This window comes from Sciurus carolinensis, chromosome 9 (assembly GCF_902686445.1).
Source record: "Sciurus carolinensis chromosome 9, mSciCar1.2, whole genome shotgun sequence".
NCBI lineage: Eukaryota > Metazoa > Chordata > Mammalia > Rodentia > Sciuridae > Sciurus > Sciurus carolinensis.
In genome coordinates, this window is record NC_062221.1 from 24,826,811 (window position 1) to 24,846,940 (window position 20,130).

Sequence of the window (20,130 nt, forward strand, 5' to 3'; positions counted from 1 at the left end):
CTTCTCAGTTGAATTGTGCTTTTCGTAGAAAGAGAAAAGTATGGTAATGATCTATATTTAGCCTTTTATTCATTTAGCCAGTGAAATTAAAGTATTGAAATTAAAGTAATGAAGACATTTTGGACCTTGAATTAATGCTGTTATTAGAAATACTGCCATGTCTTAACAGTCGGTCTACATGTTACATTACCACCATCTGCTGTTCATGATGGCCAATTTTAAAACAATGACTTCATTCTTATTTCCCTTACTGAATCTTTTGTAAATTCAAACACCACATATGCTTGTGACCGCTAATTTCAACATGGTGTCCATGGTGTCAACATGGGTTTGGGCTCCTCACTACCTATACTAGTGTTAATAAGAATGGCCTGGGATAAGGGATCAGTCAAACAAAATTTGGGAAATGCTGCAGGCTACATCCAGCTATCAGAGTCACAATTTGTCCTAGCAAATTTAAGGATCTAAAGAGTCCTTCAGTAAAGAATCTGCTTTAACTTTGTGGAACCCAGCATTTTCTCAACTTTTTAAATCATGGAATCCTTTTAATGTAGAACATCTGCTAATTATTTTCAAGGTGTCAGAGTTTGGTGCTCTAGGGTTTAAGGTCAGAGAACCCTGAGCCTATTCTGAAATCTTAAAGCTCTAAATGTTTCATTGTGTCAAACACCTTCAAGAAAACTAGAAGAGTTTATAGTATGATTTATGCTTATAAATAATTTGCCTCCAGATTTGCACATGTTCTTATATCACCTCCAGGAAAACACAGTATGGCAAAGTAACTATTGTCACTATCACTTCACAACAAAGTTATTTTATAAAGTGAAAAATCATCCCACCAGTAGGCCTCAAAATTTTTTTTCCAGCAGCACTTCTCAAACTTCTCCAGCAAAACATTCCTAACAGCAACAAAGGATAAACTCAGACTGCTAGGACTATGAAAGGCAAGACATGTCTCTAAAATCTCATGTGTTATCTTAAAAATTCATGCAGGAGCTGAAGAAATAGCTCGTTTGGGAGAGTGCTCGCCTAGCATGCGCAAGGGCCACGGTTCAAATCCTCCGGCTCCTCAGATGAGGAGGAAAAAAAAAATCATGCACAAAATAGTGACATATTTCTGAAATGAAAAATGTTCAGGGTTATTCACTCCAACAGTGTTTTTAATGATAAAAGATGTAAAGCAATCCAAATGCACATCGATGGGAACAAGAGTTAATAAATTGTATTAGAGCCACACCATGGAACACACTGTGGAGCTATTTATAAAAAAGACTGGCAGGGGGCTGGGGCTGTGGCTCAGTGTTATAGCACTAACCTGGCATGCATGAGGCACTGGTTTTGATCCTCGGCACCACATAAATAAATAAAATAAAGGTATTGTGTCCCTCTACAACTAAAAAAAAAAAAAAAAAAATTAAAAATGGGGGAAGTTTGACATGGTAACTCATACTTGTAATCCCAGTTACTCGGGAGGCTCAGAGAGGAGGATCACAAGTTTGAGGTCAATCTGAGCAACTTAGAAAGTCCTTGTCTCAAAATTAAAAAGGGCTGGGGACGTAGCTTAGTGGTAGAGCACTTGCCTAGATAGCACTGTGGTCCCTAGATTCAATCTCCAGTACCCGCCTCCAAGAGGATGGCAGTAAGGGGAAGAAGGTGGAAAGAAGCTCAATAAGAGGCACCAAAACAGAGCCAAAGGATTATTTGGGGTTCTTCTTTAGCACAGTAGAGTAACTATTGGTTAAAATAATCTATGATATATTTCAAAATGACTATAAGAGTATGAAATGCCCAACAGATAAAAATGTTTAATTGATTAATGTTTAAAGAGATGGAAATACTTATTACCCTGATTTCATTACCACACATTGTATATGTACAAATATTCTGTATATATACTAATATGAAAATATTTCCAAGATATTTTTGCATGAAAAAAGAAACAGAAATGTATAATTTGCTAGTTTTTATCAGAAGGAAGAAAAATAAGAATCTATACTCTAAGTTGTTTATATACACATAAAGTAACTCTGGAAAGATTCACAGGAAACTGTTAACAGTGGTACCTTTGGGGAAGAGGATGAGAACTTGTAAAAGGGAAGAAAAGAATGAGAGGAGACTTTTAATGGTATACCTTTTTATAGGTTTTGAGCCACAAGAATGTGTAACCTATTAAAAATTATAAAATTTTAAAATCATGCAAGTTTTTACTCTAATCCATGACATATTTACATTTGTCTAAAAATTTTCCATATATATTCATAATAGTAAAATTAAAGCAGATTTAAACTCATGAGTGGTAGGTTATCTGGGGCATTACATATGGTCCAGTGTGAAGTATGGGTTTAGGTCAGTTAAAATCTACTTAAACATTAAGCCTCCATTCCATTTGGAAAACCAACATCAACACCAAAAATATCTGGAATCGCTACTAAAAATACTTGTTTAACAGTTTGGAATTTTACCTACAAACTGGGATTTTTTTTTTTTTTTCAAACTGGGATTTTTAAAACAAAGCAAATCTCAGTGTCTCAGGACTCATGCTCGAAATTAGAACTTAAGTTACTTTTGAGAATAACCAGAGAAAACACGAAAATATGAAATGTTATAGAGTCATAGCCACCCCTCAGTGCCAACAGTGCCAACAGTGCCTAGTGGAAAGTCAACTGCTTGGGAGGCAAGAAACCCTAAAGGCAAACTTTCTGTCCCAACAGAACTGGAATTTGAAACTCTCCAACTATTTTCTACACATCTTCAAAGGCTTATTGATTATTACAAAATTAATCAGTTTGTATTAAGCCAAACTATTTTCTACTATGTTTCCTGAATTCATAAAGTTTCTTTTCATTATACTTTCATGTCACTGTTACTAAGATGCTTTCTATGTAATATATATGAAAAACATATGGCATTTCTTTATACGAAAGGTAGGGTTCAATAAATAAGTTACAACTCAGATATAACTCTGATGGAACAAGAAAACGCAACGATTGGTGTCAATAAATGGTCTAAGGATACCTGCATCTTATCTCAGAAAATACATTCTAAGACAAGTTTTATACCCTTGTGGACCTCCTAAAAACGGCTTAACAAACCCACTGTGCCATAAACGTCACCTACATTCTCTCAAACTGAAATTTCATTTCTAGGTGTAAATGAGGCCAGAATTAAAGAGACAAACAGCATGAATAGATGAACCAATGCGGCAAGGACAGCAGGGAGGCATTTGTTACTGCATTCATCGATTCTGATTCCATCTCAGAAGGCTGTACTCTTTGGAATCCCTTCAGAGAAACAACAGGCAGTGGGATGGCAAAGACTTAAAACTCCACTGCAATCTCCTGATGATCTCTTAGATATTCATAAGTGGCAAAATGATTCCACCTTTAGATTTTATTTCAGTTGTAATATGAGTTATGAATAATTGATCACTAGGTAATAAATTATTCAGGTAGGCACACAGTTTCCAAGGAATCCTGGAGCGAGTCTGGTTAATGGCATAATAGAAGCCAAAGGCAGCTGTGAAGGGACATCCCACAAAATAACCCCACACTGCAGAGGCAGGGGTAGTTAGTGCCTCTCAGTGTGGGCTTTTCAAGGAGGGGCCATATTAATGCCTTTTGAATTTTTATAAAGTAGCCATTTCCAACTGGGTATCTGTATTGCTATTAAAATATTGAGCCCTGACCTCTTTATCCATCAGACCAGGATATCTGTCATCAGCTAAGCATAACTTTTGCTGCTGAAACTAGTGTTAAAATGAAAAACTAAGAAATCAAGAATGCATATACACACTCACATAAAAGCATGTGTGTGTGTATACATACAAGTTTTTATGATTATGTAAGGTTAGTCAAATAATGCCAAAATAAGCTTTACCTGGGGGAAAATTATCTACTGTTCTGTTTTCAAAAACTTTTCAGTATGTACTTAACCCTTACAATAAACTCAGTACTCAAGTCCTTTAAAGATAGTAAGGCCTACTTAAAATTCAATCTCAGATATGTCAAGTCCAATCCATATTGAACATCCAAATGCTTCACTTTGTCTTGCAAATCAGAGCTGTCATTGTCTTGCAAATCACAGCTGTCATTGATCCATCTTAGAATTTCCATTTCTAAAGTAATTCTGAAAATATTAGAAACTACATACTAGAGCTTGATAATCACTGCACTGAAATATCTTTCAAATGGCAACATGAGTTAAAAGCCGTTAATCACTGAAAAGCAAATCCAATATTATAAAAAAGTGAATTGGCTGACTTGTCCTGAAACCCACAAATACACGTTTGAATAAGGTTCATGAGATGAAAGACAGAGGTAAGACAGGGAATAAAGAACAATCGGGGCACAAATCTGGTGAGGTGAATATGGCTTAAGTGTTCAGGTTTAAAAGGGTTGCTCCAAATTCAAACTAATGGGAAAATGGGAACATCAACCAAAATTAAATTAAAATGCTAAAATGCTAAGTGACTGCTGCAAGTGGAAGAGACTGAGAAAATTGACACCCAAACACAGTCTAATTAGAGACTTAATATTCCAAATTTTCCACTCTTAGAAATTTGAAGCCAGGCACTGTGACACACACCTGTAATTCCAGCATCTTGGGAGGCTGAGGCAGGAGGATCTTGAGTTCAAGGTCAGCCTCAGCAACTTGGGAAGACCCTAAGCAACTCAGTGAGACCCTGTCTCTAAATAAAATGTTTAAAAGGGCTGGAGATGTTGCCAAGTGGTTAAGCACCCCTGGGTTCAATTGCCGGTACCAAAAAAAGAAAGAAAGAAAGATATTTGGAAACCTAGCACATGACAAGAATATCAATGACATTTTGACCTTCCTTTTCCACTTGCCCAATAAATGTCACAAAAAACAAAGCCTGTAATTTTTCTCTGAACTAAAACAATAAGGTTTTTAATTGGTATGAAAGATTAAAAAGAAACTCAGCTTAAACTATCAAATTTCATATTAATCACCACTAGCAACTGCAAATTCAACCAGTTCAACATTCTTAAAGGTTTTCATGTATCATGGTCCAGGGTTTGCATTTTCTAAATTCAATTGTTAAGATATGATTGACATACAATACACTGCACACATTTTAAGTGTGTAATTTTATAAAATTTGACCTATGTGTATACCCATTGCACCACTTCCATAATCATAATAATGAGCATATCCCCAAATGTTTCTTCATGTCCAGAGCTTGCTTTTTTAATAACTAAAATTTAGGTTGGGTTTTTCACATAACCAAGCAAAGCACTGCTGTACTAATAAGTATATAGCATATCAAGTGTTCATAATTATCTATACTTATATTAGGTAATAAGACCTGTGAAGCAGATGAAAAGTACTCAAATACATAATTGTGTTCTTGTTAAACTATGAACAGGAATTCAATTTCACAGTATTTTAATGAAGGTCACATACTGCTTATTTTTACTATTACATGAAATTATTTATGCAATGAATAATTACTAGAGTATACCAACCACTTTTAGAACTCCCTGATGTCAAAAATGTTTGTTTCCCACATAAATATACACTTCTTTCCAAAAATTAAGCTTAGAAATAACTGAGCAAAGAAGCTATTAATAATGTGAGAGGAGTTGTTTTTAATCCCTCATTGACTTTTAAGTTATGTACATCACTCCAAGTTCACTACTTAGACCTGGATGTCGAGGCAACTAAAGTTTTTCCCCTAGAAAAAACAGTTCAGGAGTATTAAACTGAGTCATAAATATAATTTTAAATGAAGAATTTACCCCTTTTCAATCCTTTTAAGTCATACATGTGTATCATTTTAAGTTTTTTAAAGGTAAATGATGTAACAACTAAAATCTCAGTTAAAAATAGTCATAATCTGGGCACTAGCCAAAACTGCTCATACCTACACTCCAGATCCATGCTTTTGTCCAAAAAGGTACCAGATCAGTTAGGAAAAGGACTAAGTTAAGAAGATGCCTCCCTCAGCTGATTCTTTAGGAGTAAAGATGGTAAAGGGAGATTATGCCAGATACAACAAAGTAGGAGGAGGAAAAATTCCCCCAAGAAGGCCACTCAAATAGAATCAATGATCAGAACAGTTAGTTACAGATTATACTTGAGGATATTGTACTTTCTTTGGAGATGGAAAATTAAAGTTAATTAATATTCTCTGAATATTCTGATATCATCAACCATTAAAAACCCTGAATTTTGGCTAATGAAGTTCTCCTGGACCTTATTAAAAATAATCTTAGTCTATACTATCATACATTTGTTCAGAAGAGGTCCTTTTTCAGTAAGGGGGAAAAAAACTTGACTAGACTATACCCATAAAGTTTTGCTCTTGCATATTCTGCATTCATTCTAAATATTTTATTTATTGAATAAGTGAGATAAAATAACATTTTAAATAATAGGCTTTACATATGAGTCTTGTACTTTGAAAATTTGGGGTAGCTGACAATAACATGGACTAGGCACATCTAATAATATTTTTATTATTATTTACTAAAATAGCTTAGATATCCCCCCCATCTCACACATTTAAATGAAGAATTATATTCCTAATTTTGAGGGTATTATTCAGTGTTGGCAAGACTATCAGCTTCTCTATTCACAAGTCCACAAAACATCACAATGGAAAAATGGAATGGCATAAATAAGGAATTAGTCAATCTGAAAATCTAAACAAATATACTATAGTAATCTGAATATACTTTAACTGTCAACATTAATATGTGTGAATATTCAAAACAAATCACTTTTGTTTTCTCTCACAGTGAGAAAATTTTTTGTTTTGTGATTTTTTAAAAAATTTTATTTCTTCCATATTTTTATTGATGTGTTACAATTATGCAGGAGAAATGTACTGTTTTCAAAAAAGAATTTTTGAGTGTTGTCTTATTCCTAAAAGCTTCATAGTTACTAAGTCATCAAAGCAGGATTTTTTGGCTCTCTGCCCAAGCCAAAAGAGAAATTGAGGGTTTCCCTGAATCCCAATCATGCTAAAATATTTTATTTATTAGTTACATCTCATGTGTAAATATTAAAAACTGGGGAGGGGGGTGGGAGAAGTACATGGTTTCTTTAATGCTAACACATGCAGCAAAGTAGCCTCAGGAAAATCACTTACTTTATAATATTGACTTTATTAACATTACTGAAATAAATCAGAGTAATGATGGGCTTTTGCATTTTCTCTTTTTCTTTCCTATCTTCCAAATGTTAAATGTTGAAGATAGCCAAAGCAAAGAATTTGACCTTATCTCAGGCAGAGAACTGGCAAAGCTCAACATGAAGTCCAAGTTCAAATTTGCCCTTTCCAGATTTACCTATGGGGACGCAAGCACAAGAGCCCTTAGAACCTGAACTATTTTTAGAGATATTTTAATATGCTTTCATAATATAATTTATCTTAAAATATAAGATTGAAAAAAATTTAAACTGATCTCTATAATGTAAAAATTGAAGAAAATTGTTTTGAAATCAGGCAGGCAAAATGGAAAAAAATCGTTAGTTTCCTCCAAATTGCTTTCATAACTCTTCACTACATAAACCACTGAATCCTATTAAGTTAACTCAGCCCACTCAATAACCCTAGTCTTCTTTCACAGATACCCACTAGAGAGAAATCATGGCCATAATATAGAAATAATTGCTTTAATAAGAGCACACTGAGCGAGCTCAAAGTTGGATTCATTAAATCTACTGATTGTTTAGACTGACTCAAAACTGGTAATGATATGCTAAAGTGATTAAATAAATCAGACAGAAAAATTCATAAATAGGTATCAGTAGGTGCAAAACAAACACTAGCTTGGGCTATTATGAGTCTATGGTTTAATATCATATGCTATCAGTTATTAAATGGCAGAAATTACTGTCACAATTGAGTTACTGAAAATTTATTTCAGATATTATAAAATCCATGCATTTATAGTAAGAACTATTACTCATTTTAATTATTTTTTACATTATCCAGCTGCTATGATCAATTTATTAATCTTAAGAAGAAATAATGTCCTTTCTTATGAACAGTGAAAACTTATATATAGAAAGGGAGGTTTTATTTATTTATTTATTTTTAGTTTAGTCCTTACAGTATGAAAACTGATTTCTCAAAGTGTCAGAAATAAACTTGAAAATGGATGAAGTGCTTTTTTTTCTAATTACAACTAAGCCTCTCAGCAAATGTGGCCATAATTTAAAACAGACCCCAAAATCCTTCAATTGAATGACACGGAATGCCTGTGACTTCAGCGACTGAAGCACAGTTCATTAGTTTTCCAGAGTCATGCTGTTGACAGGATATGCCAAACTGATCATTATATCAAGTCTCTAAGGACCTGGAAAAGCACAAGAAATAGTCTAAAGAGGATGCCAGAACCTAGATATCCATTAAGAGGGGGCCAAGAGATATTAAAGCCACACAGCGGACTATGATGCAGGCATTCAGAATGGTGCTTTTAGACCCCTACACCATTTTAGGGCCTTTTACACTGAATGGAACTGTTGCCCACATTTTAGCCTAATTCAAAGATCCTCCAAGTGTAGTCCTCTAGCAACCCAGAGCAGCTATTAGACATGCAAATGCTCGAGCTCCTCCCACCAGACTAGCTGAATCAACAACTTTGCAGGTGGGGGGAGCCCAGCAATTTGTATTTTAACAAGCCCTCCAGACAATTCTGATACCCAGTAAAGGGTGAAAACTGCCAGCTACTTCTTAGTCACTCAGTTGAAAGAGTGCTTCCCAGGGAAGCCTTGCCTTGCCCAACCTCATGCTGCCAGCTTAGACGGGTCCATTGTACATCACAGCAACCAAGATTTAATTTACTTTTTAAATTAATTAATTAATTAATATATTTATTTATTTATTTTTGTGCTGCTGGGAATTGAACCCAGGACCTTGCATGTGCTAGGCAGCAACCAATACTTTTCTTTCATAGTAGCAGGTACTGCAATCTATAATTACTTCTTTTTATGATTATAAAATCATGTTTTTATCTCCCACCAGACCAGACACTCCCAAGCCTACTTGCACTTCAATATCCTAGAAGATCTCAAAAAACCCTGATAGCCAGGCCACACTCCAGGCTAAATAGAATCTATTGGCCTGTGACTTGGGCATCTGTATTTTTAAAATATTGTGAGCTTACTGTTCAGCCATGGTTAAGAACCACTACACCAGACTCAAGTTCCTTCAGGAGCAGGTGACCAGTAAATGGTGACCAATATTTGTTGAATAAGTAGGAGGTTTTCTTTGTTTGTTTTGTTTTTTGCATTTTTTATTTTGTGGGTTTTCTGTTTTGTTTTGAATCTTGAACATGGTACAAAATACCAAATGCACAAAAAGGGTTCAGTCAAAAGTAAGTCTCCTTTTCTCCCTATCCCCCATCTCTGGGGCAACCACTGGGACCAATGCCATGTTTCCTTTAAAGATTGAATAAATTTTTGTCAGTGTATGCAGAAAAGACCAAAAATTGGATGGCAGGATATTAGATTATTTTCTGGCTTCTTTATACAAACCTGCATTTTTTTTTTTTTTTTGTAAAATGTACATGTGTTACTTTCAATATTGGGGAAGGAGGCACCCTAAGTATAACTCTATGTGTCTGCATCCAGAACTATTCTATAGACAGTCTGAGGATTCCCAGAAAAATGGAATGTGTTCTGTGTTATAAGGATGAGGCCCTTTTACCTGGCATAGGGGAACAATGGTCCAATTATTCCACTGTTGTCTGGGAAATATTTTCACCTCTGATTAGATATTCAGTCTAATTCAGAATTTCCATAAGAAAATCAAGAAATGAGATACTTTTTATTCTAGGCCTTGAATTAAGAATTAGCATAATGGTTTATAGATCTATCTTGTCTAGACTTAGCATAAGCTTTTCACCAAGGCTGCCTGTCTTTGGGTATTTTAAGATGAAAAGCTGAGGCCTGGTTCCCAGTGTGGTGACTCAAACATGATTCAGTCTTTCAAAGACACTGTCCCTCTTCAACCCCATGCCAGCTGGTGGTTCTATCTCAGTACAACACTTTGGACCTGGGCTGTTAAGTCTGACCCGCCCTCAGGAGAGACTAGGGTTTGGAAAAGTAACTTCACAGTAACTCTGATCCTAAAACTTCGGTTTTTTAAATTGCCTTTAAAAAAATTTATTGGTGCATTAAAATTATACATAATAATGAAATTTGTTGTTAAATATTCATATTGACACACAATATTTAATTGCCTTTTTATGACTTTCCATCTCCTTTACTCTTAGGTCTAAGATCACTCCTCTGTGTTCCAAGTGGAGCTAATTCTAGCAACAACTCCTGGCCCCCTCTCCTCCACTTTGTTTCAATGAATGAGTGGGGAAATCAGTTTGTAAAGACTTAAAAATCCACACAAATGCAGACCCAAGAATTCTCCAAGGAAGCAAAGGCCTGGGGTTCTAGGCATAGGTTTGAGGACATTTCTTTCAAAGACTTCCAATTAAACTTCTGATCCTCATCTCATGTTGTAGACCCAGGAAGGAGGAAGAAATGCCCTCTTGAGAGAGAAAGCATATCTGTGTTTATCATGTTGACCATATGATTTAGGCAAAAGACAAGGTGTAGGGGCCACGGTTAAGTGGGGAAATGTTTGGATATTTACATGGACAAGACCAAGAGGGACAACAGTAAAGTTCTTAGTTCACTGAAACTAGTAAGATAAGGACCATATTTAGCCAGAAAGAGAGCCAGACAGTGGCCACTGCAACATCTCTAATAGCAACCTGTCACACAGATATTTAAGCTTTGTCCTGTCCCATTTCCTAGTTGTTTTATGTCAATTAATTCTGTTTCTTTCAGATTGGAAGTGTCTTATCTTCTGCTTCAGCTTCCTCCCTTGCTCAGTTCAGAGCAAAGATTCAATATTTAAATTGTGTTAAATTCTTAATAGTTGATAAAACAGACCATAGAAGAAAATCAAGTCCACATAGTAGAATCACTGTATCTTAATTGTGATGAAATTTTTTAAAAAATCATAAACTATGAAAGATCATCCAATGCTGATAAGATGAATGTTGAAATTCACTGCAGTAGTGGAAATAATTAGTTATAAGTTTAATCATGTATTTTAGATTTAGTCTGCCTCCTTAGCATCTCTTTTCTAATAAAATACATGCATTGTGTTATGAGCCCAAGCAACCTGATAACTCATCAAAATCTCTGGGGTTTGCCTATACATCTCATAAAAGGTTAACGTCTAGAATATATAAGAAACTTAATAAAAAAAAAAGTAAAACACATAATCTGATTTAAAAACAGGCAATAAAGACATTTCTCAAAAGAAGACAGCCAACAGATAGATGAAAAATATGCAACATCATTAATCATCAAGGAAATGCAAATCAAAATCACAGTGAGAAATCACCCCATTCCAGTTAGAATGGCCATTATCTCACCAACAAGTATTGGCAAGGATGTGGAAAAAACAGAACCTTTGCACACCATTTGTGGGAATGTAAATTAGTACAGAAATTATGGAAAATAGGGTGGTTCCTCTGAAAATTAAAAATAGAACTATCATACAATCCAGCAATCGTACTAGTGATCATATATAGTCAATGTAAATGAAATCAGTATGTCAACTAGACATCTTTGTTTATTGAAGCACTATTCACAATAGTCAAGAAATGTAATCAAACTGAGTATCCCATCAACTGATGAATGGATAAAGTTTGGTACATATACACAATGGAATACATTTATATAATATATATGTATATATACTATGTATACATAAATAATATATAAAAAATTATATATAATATATATAAAAAGATTGAAATTCTGTCATTTATAATAACATGGATCAGCTGGAAAACACTATCTTTAGTGAAAAAAGTCAAAGACAAAGACAAATATCTCATAACATCACTCATATGCCTAAAGAAATTCATCTCATGGAAGCAGAATAAAGAATACTGGTTACCACAGGCTGTAGAATGTATGGAAAAAGGTTGGTTAGTAAATACTAAGTTATAATTAAATATGAGAAATAAGTTCTAATGTTCTATTTCACAGTAGGATGACTACAGATAATGTACTGTATATTTTTAAAAAGCTACAAGACAGGGCGGTGCATGTCTATAATCCCAGAAACTCAAGAGAATCTCAAGTGCAAAGTCAGCCTTAGCAACTTAGCAAGGCTCTAAGCAACTTAGAGAGACCCTGCCTCAAACTGAAACATAAAAAGGGCTGGAGATGTAGCTCAGTGTTTAAGTGCCACTGGGTTCAATCTCTAGTACCAAAAAAAAAAAAAAAAAAAAAAAAAAAGCTATGAGACAATGGTTTCACCACAAAGAAATGATGGTGTTCGAGGAAAGAGCTATATTTATCCTGATTTGAACATTACATTATATCTACATGTGACATGCTTGTGTGTATATATACATACATACACATATATATACATAAACAGAAACAGCACATAGCATTGAATAAATATATACAATATTCACATGTCAATTTAACAGAATCTTTTGGGTTTGCTAAAAAAATACTTTGACATCTCAACAAAAATATAAGATGAAATTGTGAACTAGAACTAGAAAAATCTTTTTAGGAATCAATATAATTACATTAATTAGACTAGAGTAGCTATGTGTATATTTAAAAATCCCAAAAGTTGTTTTTTAAGTTTCAAAATGTATAATACAATAAAGGAAAAACCTCTATCTCATTCACTACTTAATTTAACAGTTTAATTTTATTCTACTGAGATAAAAAAGGAAGTCAGATATTTATGCCAAAAGAAATCTCTCTCCAAACATGCACTAATCAAGTGTAATGCCTGTAGCTTTTACTTTTATCCCATAGCTAATCTGGAAGTCAATAAAAATTTATAGGAATGTAATTAAAGATCACACTATAAACAAAATATCAATGATAGAGTGGTGCCCCCAAGTGGCATAATGAGAAACTGCAATACTCTGATGGAAAAAGCACCATCCATACAACTACTCCATTTTGTTAAAGTCTTTGATTAAATCTAGAAGTTTGTATTATGTGAACATACATTCCATAGGATCTACATACAAGTGTCCTACACCCAAACTCAGACAACGGTCTACTCAAGTCACTCCTTTAACTTTGACACCAATTGATAATATTACATGAAAAGGAATGTTACACCTTCCTTATCAGCTCAAAAGTTTAGGAGTATGTCTCCACTGAAGGAAGTCAGATTTATTCTGATCTATTAAGAAAAAAGCATTCATAACACCATAGAAGTCTTTTTAGCAAGCATTCATCTTTTTCCCACCTCTAACATTAACTTACTCTGTTTGTGGTCTAGCACGTAAAGCAAAAATTAAAACTTCACCTAACCAAATCACTTGGACAATGAATGGTGCTAATAATGTGCTTTGCTCACAAAATGAGGGTACAATTGTCAACAATAAAAAGTATTAGGAGTTTAGTTTCCTGGTTCTATACTAAACACCCCTGGGTTCAATCCTCAGTTAAAAAAAAAATTAACATTCTGAATACAAATTTCTTTTGTCAGTTATGGAAATGTAAAAGAGTAGATTGACAACATAATTATTAAAATGTCAAGAAAAATCCTTGAAGAAGTTTTTAAAATCACATGACTAATATCAAATTACTTCAGGAGATTTTTTTCTCAAAACAGAAGACAAAAGAAAAACTTCCATTTAGTAGTAAATGCAGTCACTGGATAGTGATTAGATAAAGTTTTATTAGACTTCCTTTAATTATTTCATTGACTTGGATTATTTATAATTAAGGTGAATCTCAGCTGTTATTGAGTGATAAGTTTCTGTAAGGTCATGTGATATCTCCATCTTACATAAGTAGGTAGATATTTTATTTAATCTTTAATGTAATTTTATGAGATCTTACATGTTACATGTTACAGATGAATAAAGTTCAGATTAGGAACCAGCATAATATTAACCTCACAGTTAAGAACAGGCCTGCTTTACTCCTTGGCTTGTTTATCTTCTGAGTCATGGTCTCTTTTTTAACATTTTTTTAGATTCATTTATTTATTTTTTATTCATTTATTTATATGTGGTGCTGAGTATCGAACCCAGTGCCTCACACATGCCAAGCAAGCCCTCCGCCACTGAGCCACAATCCCAAGCCCTGAGCCATGGTCTTAAGGACAACACTGTAGTGCTCTCTTTTAGCATTCTCGGAATCCATGAGCAGTCATACCCATTCTCTTCCCAATTTTAGCAAATTTCCAAAAGCAAATGTCTATAAAGGTCAGCAGACAGTGGAAAGCTAAGATGCAGGTGGGCCTAAGGGACATGAAGAGGAACAGGAATGTGGCTAAATTGGAGAACAAAGAATTTGTCTAAAAGGAGTAGTGGCTACCCAGGTCCAGTCCACTGTGGCTACATAGTCACAAATTTTAACAAATGTTACCAAATCTTTGTGTGTGTGTGTGTGTGTGTGTGTGTGTGTGTGTGTTTTTCTGGAAGAGAGGAAATGCTCCATTTTTTGAGAGCTGCCCATTTGAAAATACTAGCAACTAATTTAGGATTGAAAAGAAATCATGCAGGTCAAACAAAACACACCTGAAGGCTGAATGTGACCAGTATGTAATTTGTTTTAGAGATTCTGATTATGAATGATTCCTTTTCCAAATATTCTATACTAGATCTTCTAGTGCCAAATGATTTGACCACTATTATCACCATTGGATTCGTTTCACAACACTAGGATTTGTCTGCCTTCTTCAGCTCAAGTCATGTTTTAAGATTATTTCCGGTACAAGAAAGGTCACTTACAAATCATTTCCAGTCAACCAGCCCCAGAACCCCCCACCTTTGCTTGCTTTCTTTCCCGATACAAACCCATATCCACCCACACACTCTACAGTCAACCATCTCAAGTCTGGAGCTTTCAAGTTTGGTTTTCATACATTTTATTTTAGCTCCTTTTAATCAACGTTTTAGCCCTCCGGTGAATTCTCTTTGAATTGCTTATTAGTTGAAAGAACTCAAATTGGACATGGTCCAAAATGTGGTTTTTACAAATCCTGGGTCAAAATTAAGTCTTACATTCAATGCTGAGGCCTCTCTAATAACTGCCAAAAATTTATCATCCTACTCTGTGCAGCTAAAAGAGCACCTCTAGGATTGAAGAGGAACAAATCCTTTCAGACAGGAGTCATAATGCATTTGTTCTAAAAATGCCAGTAAAATGCTGGCTCTTTCACCATTATTCATGAAGAAATTTATTGAAAATTACTGAAAATAACAACTTTTAAAATTCTAGACAGACTACTTTAAAGGTTGATCTTTAAAATAAAGTAGTAGTATCAGTAACACTTTCATAACTTCTATGACACATGAAGAAGTAGAAAAATATTTATCACACTAACTTTAAATCTGCACTTAAATATCCAGTCAGACAAAGCTGTTATAACCCAGAGTAGCTAAAAATTTCTGAATAAAAGAACAGACTATGGGATGGAAATCTGGTTGTCTAGGGCTAAGGGCTGATTCTGGATCTTTCCTCCTTCTGCTTTCTCTGCCTGTGTTTCTGATGTACAAGTTTCTTACTTCAGTTCCAACTAACTTTCACTGCCAAATTTTTTAAAAAACTTTAAGCTAAAATTTAACGTGTATCTTTATCCATAAGAGATGTTCTATCCAAAAAACGTTATTACATTTTTCTCTGAGAGTTTATGGGGTTCAATCAAAATCGAAGAAACACAGTTTACAAGGGAGTCATCAACATAAGCTAATTTTAAATAGAAGTCTCCATTTGGTTTAAATATTTAGTTCGAGGGCTTTCTGAATACAGATTTTGAAAATTTCTTTCATAAAAAAAATTAGTATGTTTCCTTCAGTACATCCTATTCACTTCAAATGTGAATTACCATTTATTTATATTTCATAACACTTCTAAAAGTACAGTCATAAACAATACTTCTTTTCTTCTTGAAGAAGTTCCAATCAAGTTAAGTGGAAGCAATACTGCCATTGAGACTGTGGTATACTAAAAACTTATCATATAAGCTACCTCATTTCCCTTCTTTAGGTCATTTGGATACTTTATTCACAACTGAAATGCCTTTAAGAACCTTATCTGAGGTTGGGGTATAACTGACTGGTAGAGCATTTGCCTGGCATGCATGAGGTCCTGGGTTCAATCCCCAAGACCACAAAAGTAGAAAAACAAAACATTATCTGTAGAGATAAATGAAGGAATATCTTTTCCAGCTTCTTGCTTTAATGTAAAGAAGAGGCTGACAGTTATCCCATATTCTTAATCAGCTAGTAGCTGCACATACAGGGCAGCCAACTCAAGATCAGTTTGAAGTATTTTTACTTACAATTCCTCTCCTCGTTTGGCTTTCCTATCTGAAACCAGATAGATAGTTCCAAAACTTCCACTGCCAAGTTTCTGCTGAAGCACATATCTTCTTGCAATCAAGGTCTCTGGATAAGTGGAAACAGCTGTTGCTGCACTCACACGCTTAGCCAGCTCTTGGAACTTCAACATCACTCCAAACAAGATAGTACTGACCCATTCATTTATAGAAACTTAACAATCAAGTCTCCTAATAGATGGTCCAATTCATCCAGGAAATGTTGATCAATGCCTGAAATGTGAAAAAAAAAAAATCCACAGATCAGGTCTAAAAGATGCTAAAAAACTCCTAACAAAGTTTTAAACAGTGATACCTACACCTTGATTGACAGAGTGAATGATTCCATATTGGTTAGCTTTAATGACTTCAGAGGAAAGAAAAAAGGCAGAAGCTGCAAACTTCAAGACAAGGCAATCTTTATAGCAAGAGAGTCTGTCTTTGTACATACAAATTTGTCAAAACTAAAAAGAAACAAAAAGACCATCCAGCTGGTCTGATGGCCTATACCTGTAATCCCAGCTACTCAGAAGACTGAGGCAGAACGACTTCAAGTTAAAGGCCAGTCCAGGCAATTTGGAAAGACCCTACGCAACTTAGCAAGACCCTGTAATAAAATAAAAAAATAAAAAGGATGCTCACTTCAGCAGCAGTACATATACAAAAACTGGAACGATACAGAGAAGATTAGCATGGCCCCTGAGCAAGGATGACACGCAAATTTGTGAAGCAGTCATATAAAAATTTTTTTTAAATAATCAAAACAAAAGGTGCTGGGGTTGTAGCTCAGTGTAGTAACGCAGGTACCCCTTGCACTCAATCCCCAAAAGCAGGGGAGAGAAAAAAACAAAAAGAAAACCATGAAAAATGGCCTGGGAACTGTTGAGGGCCGTCTTGGACAAGATGGCACCTGGCAATGAGCCAAAGGGCACTGGGTACCAAAATAAGGAAGTACCCATAAAGGTTGCTTGCCTACTAGTTCCTTGGAGACTTATGACGTGTTGACGCCAGGCTCAAGGATTGGCTATCTAATATCATGCCGCGCGTGGACAGCTCGTGATTCATATAGTGCTATGCTGACATTCCTCTGCATGCTCTCCTGTGTGAGAGAAAGTTTTGCTATAATTGGCTTATAAGCTAGGAGCCTGGGGGAGGAGAGAGGGAGAGGGAAGAAGAAGGGAGATAGTGGCAGAACAAAGGAGGCAGAAAAACAGGGAGGACTCAATAAATCTGGTCAACTAAAGATTGGTGGTGTCTCCTTTCTCCGCGCTGGTTCCGCTGGACGGAACAGGGAACCACACATACATCTGTGATCCCAGTGACCCCAGAGGCTGAGGCAGAAGGATTGCAAATTTGATGCCAGCCTTAGTGAGACCCTACCTCAAATTAAAAAATAAAGGGACCTGGGGATGTGGCTTAGTGGTAAAGTGCTCTTGGGTTCAAATCTCAACAATAAATAAATAATAAGGCTGGGGATCCAGCTCAGTAATAGAGTATCCCTGGGTCAGATCTCTGGCACCACCAAAAAAAAACCCAAAAAACAAAATGCAAAAACCACATATACAGTTGTCATTTCTTTAAGTGTACACACTTACATCAACGTTTCGCAATGCTCTCTTTGTACTTTATGTCTATTATTGTTTATAGAGAGTGAGTTAGGATTAAACCAGATAGCATAATACTGGTTTCCTTTAGATTTTTTCCTATTAATTTTAAATCACAGTCTCCATTTATTTTAATAAATTAGAGGAAGGATAAGGATTCAGAATGAATTTCTTCCCATGCTAAGCAAATTCCGATCCAGTTTCTGTTATACCCACGGGGTAGAGAGTAATCTCTCTGGATTAGAAGTAATACAAAGGCATTTCAAAACTAAATCATATTTTAACATTAGCTGAATGTAAATGTGCTGTAGATAAGCCTGTAATTCCTCAAGGAGCTATGGAATGTATGGCAGAGTTATGAGAAATAAGACTATTTCATGAGTAGGTACATAGTAAAATCATTTTTATTTCATCAAAATGCTGTTTTGCTAGTAATCACGAAAAGTATGTTTTTGTTTTAAATCTATATGGAAATGATTTTAAATTGAAGACTATGCCTTGGGCTTGGATTTTCACATTCCATAATTCCAAAGTAGTAAGTCAAAAAATTATTGTTTATAATGAAGACCTGTTGTCTTTATGTGGTAGTAGTGTCAGTTAACCACAAAAACAAACAACCACAAAATGATTACATATATTCTTAAGGGAGAAAATAAACAAGTAAAATATCCACTTAATACATTTTATTTATTTTAAAAATGTACTAATCAATTGTTTCAACCCATGCCAGTGAGATTAATAAAATGCTCCCCCCCCCATCAAAGAAATATTAGTGAAATTTACTGCTGAGAAAACTAGGAACAGGCCTCCAAATGTCTAACTGTACCTTTTGTTTTCTTCACTGGCATAAAAGCGCTTTCTGGGACAAATGGAGTTGTTCAGGATAACGTATGGACTCACAGCCTTTTCGACTGAAAATAGGCCTTTAGATCCCTCAGTAATTCTTATTTTAGAGAGATTAGGGTCCCCATTTAGCAAAGGACAAAATAGTTATGGGAAGTTCAGTTCCTGAGCTCCTACTTATAAAGAATTTAAACAGTGATATCTACACCTTGATTGACCTACTGAATGATTCCATATTGGTTAGCTTTAATGACTTCAGAGGAAAGAAAAAAGGTAGAAGCTGCAAACTCCAAGACAAGGCAATCTGACTCCGGCTGCAGAAGACTGGGGGTGCGGGCCGGGTTTAGGGTCCCAGCATCCCAACCTCACACTCAGCCCTGCCACCCTGGGTCATCCCAGCCCACCTGTAGGCCATCCCTTCCACTGGTCTCCTCTGTATGTAACCATAAGTCTGCCCAAGGGTGTGCCAGCGTCTAGATTCTCCTGTTCACTTCATCTACCTGTTCTCTCATCAACACCCCTAACCCCTGGATACACTTGAGCGCAAGAAACAAACCTCCTTTGTATCCCGAGGACCTGGCTCAACACCTGACATACACTAGATGTGCGGAAAACGTTAAGAGGGCAAAATCGTGTCCAACAGACCAACCGCCACCCAAGGGGAAAAAAGAGGGATGAATGAGAACCTACAGAAAGGGGGCGGATTATCATCTTATGCAAGTTATCCATGGGAAGTGAAACGAACCTCCCTGGAGCAAGAACAAAGGAAAGGTGAGTGTTTACCACTTGCTGAAACAAAGTAACAAACTTGTGCCGTGGTAATACGACGAGGAAGCTGATTTGGCAACAGGTTCTGCTAAAGTAGAGGTCTAACTGCCTTAGAGGTAAACTTCAACTTTAAGGTAAAACAAACATTTCCTTGCGTCTTCAACTTAAAAAAAGAAATGTACATTTTCGCAAAGTGGGTTCAGGTATGTGGAGGGGCATCAGACACTCCTAATTTTCCCCAGACTAGAGGCGATCGGGGCGGTGACGAGTCGGGGGAATAAGAAGGCGCCAGGAGGGAGGCCTAGGGAAGGGAACCCTGCCCGGGCAGCTCGAACCCAGACCTTCCCCGAGACGGGGAACAGGGCACGCCGCGAGGAGCGCCGTTCGCATTACCTTTGCCGCCGCGGGCGGGGGAACGGCGGCACCCGTGGCATGCCCAAGTCCCCCCTGTAACTCGGCGAGGATCAACTTAGGGGCCGAGACAACCGCCGCGCTCCACATTACCGCGGCCACACTTGTTTGGTGCTGTCGCCAGGGAGATGGCGCGGGACATGCTGG

General features: G+C 36.0%; 1 protein-coding gene and 1 pseudogene across 5 annotated transcripts in view; one reads left to right on the plus strand and one right to left on the minus strand.

The window, feature by feature from the left end:
- The window catches only part of Nek11 (NIMA related kinase 11), a 330,359-nt gene extending 310,237 nt beyond the window's left edge, over window positions 1-20,122 (minus strand). For 3 of the 5 annotated variants that reach the window (XM_047563256.1, XM_047563254.1, XM_047563257.1), the window contains exons 1-2: window positions 19,966-20,122; window positions 16,322-16,591 (exon numbers count right to left, since the gene is read on the minus strand). In XM_047563256.1, the coding sequence (XP_047419212.1) occupies window positions 16,322-16,491 (170 nt within the window). In that variant the 5' untranslated portion in view covers window positions 16,492-16,591; window positions 19,966-20,122. Of the gene's footprint in view, window positions 1-16,321; window positions 16,592-16,867; window positions 17,062-19,965 lie in introns of those variants that run through there. The other 2 variants (XM_047563255.1, XM_047563258.1) reach the window with 2 other exon arrangements.
- Window positions 16,992-17,107, plus strand: LOC124993896 (uncharacterized; annotated as a pseudogene).
- Window positions 20,123-20,130: the final 8 nt, after the last annotated feature.